The sequence below is a fragment of the Chiloscyllium plagiosum genome, chromosome 12, assembly GCF_004010195.1.
Source record: "Chiloscyllium plagiosum isolate BGI_BamShark_2017 chromosome 12, ASM401019v2, whole genome shotgun sequence".
NCBI classification, from domain to species: domain Eukaryota; kingdom Metazoa; phylum Chordata; class Chondrichthyes; order Orectolobiformes; family Hemiscylliidae; genus Chiloscyllium; species Chiloscyllium plagiosum.
In genome coordinates this window covers 87,497,456-87,498,928 of record NC_057721.1, presented here as the reverse complement: position 1 = coordinate 87,498,928, position 1,473 = coordinate 87,497,456, and the positions used below count along the sequence as shown (strand labels likewise).

General features: G+C 48.0%; 1 protein-coding gene across 1 annotated transcript in view; it reads right to left on the bottom strand.

The window, feature by feature from the left end:
• Nucleotides 1-1,473, bottom strand: part of LOC122554869 (serine/threonine-protein kinase Nek9) — an 80,956-nt gene that overhangs the window by 30,207 nt on the left and 49,276 nt on the right. The window contains exon 13 of the mRNA XM_043700217.1: nucleotides 229-275. Within this exon, the coding sequence (XP_043556152.1) occupies nucleotides 229-275 (47 nt within the window). The remainder of the gene's footprint in view (nucleotides 1-228; nucleotides 276-1,473) is intronic.

The following is a 1,473-nucleotide window of genomic DNA, read 5'->3' as shown; positions in this document are numbered from 1 at the left end:
CCCTCCCCCTCCCCACTACCCTGCACCCTTCCCATCCCACCATCTCTGTACCCAGCGCACAAACAGCAGCCCTCTCCTGACCATCTCTTTTCCTCTCACCCACACCTCCACCCGTTATTTTCTGCTTACCATTCACTTGCCACTGCCCCTTCCACTGAGCTGCTCCCAATCCCACCCTGAATCATGTCTTCACCCTCCCCCATTTCCCTTTGGTTTGTGAGGACTCACGCGTTCTGGGTATTTGTAATCCTCCTCTGAATCCAGCCCAAGGCGCCCTGCAACCAACAAACAAGATTGTGGTGAAGAGCACAGAAAGTGGCTCCTACTCACCTTGAAATATAAGTGGAACACATTTAACCTAAATACTCATTCACAAAGATTAAACAAACGTTAATCTTTTTCTTGCAAATTCAAACACAAAATCAATGAACTGAAGTTAAACTACACCAAGCTCCTTCACTGCCATCCAGGTTAATTAGGCCCAGTTCTGGGTGATGCTCCTGAGGAAGGAGAGACTGGTTGGGAGGGAGAGGGGGAGGGGAAGGAGTGCAGATTTACCAGAATGAAAAAAACACAGAACTGTGGATGTTGGAAATCTGAAACAAAAACCGTAACTGCTGGGAAAACCCAGTGAGTCTGGTAGCACCTGTGGAGAGAAAGCAGAGCTAACAAATGCAGAGTTAACGTTTCAGGACCAGCGACCCTTCAGACCAGAATCATACTGGGGCTAAAAGATCAAATAATAAGGAGAAACTATACTGAATAGGTTTGCAATTCCCCTAACATTAATCAATTAGTGCACTATATTTGGGGTGTTTAAACCATTAAGCTAGTGAACAGAGGAACTGGAGTGAAAGCATTTCCACTGAGGGCAAGTTCAGGTTAAGAGGGAGATAACGTGAGAAGAGTTTAGATCAGAGTGGTGCTGGAAAAGCACAGCAGGTCAGGCAGCATCCAAGGAGCAGGAAAATCAATGTTCCTTCATCAGGAATAGAGGCAGGAAGCCTCCAGGTTGGGGAGGAGGTAGCAAAGAGTACAATAGGTGAATGGTGGTGGGGATGGAGGTGATAGGTCTGAGGGGAGGATAGAGCGGATAGGTGGGAAGGGAGATTGACAGGTAGGACAGGCCATGAGGGCAGTGAAGAGCTTCAGGGCAGAGGAGATGACCTGGGGGTTGCAGTGAGAGAGACTCACTGAGACTCTTGTGGAGAAAGGAGGAGAACTTCTTCAAGGTCGGCATCCTTGCAAGGTTAAAATCAACTAGGCACAAGTCAGGACTGCAGATGCTAGAAACCAGAGTCGAGATTGGAGTGGTGCTGGAAAAGCACAGCAGGTCAGGCAGCTCATAGACATAGAACAATACAGCACAGAACAGGCCCTTCGGCCCACGATATTGTGCCGAACATTTGTCCTAGCTTAAGCACCCATCCATGTACCTATCCAATTGCCGCTTAAAGGTCACCAATGATTCTG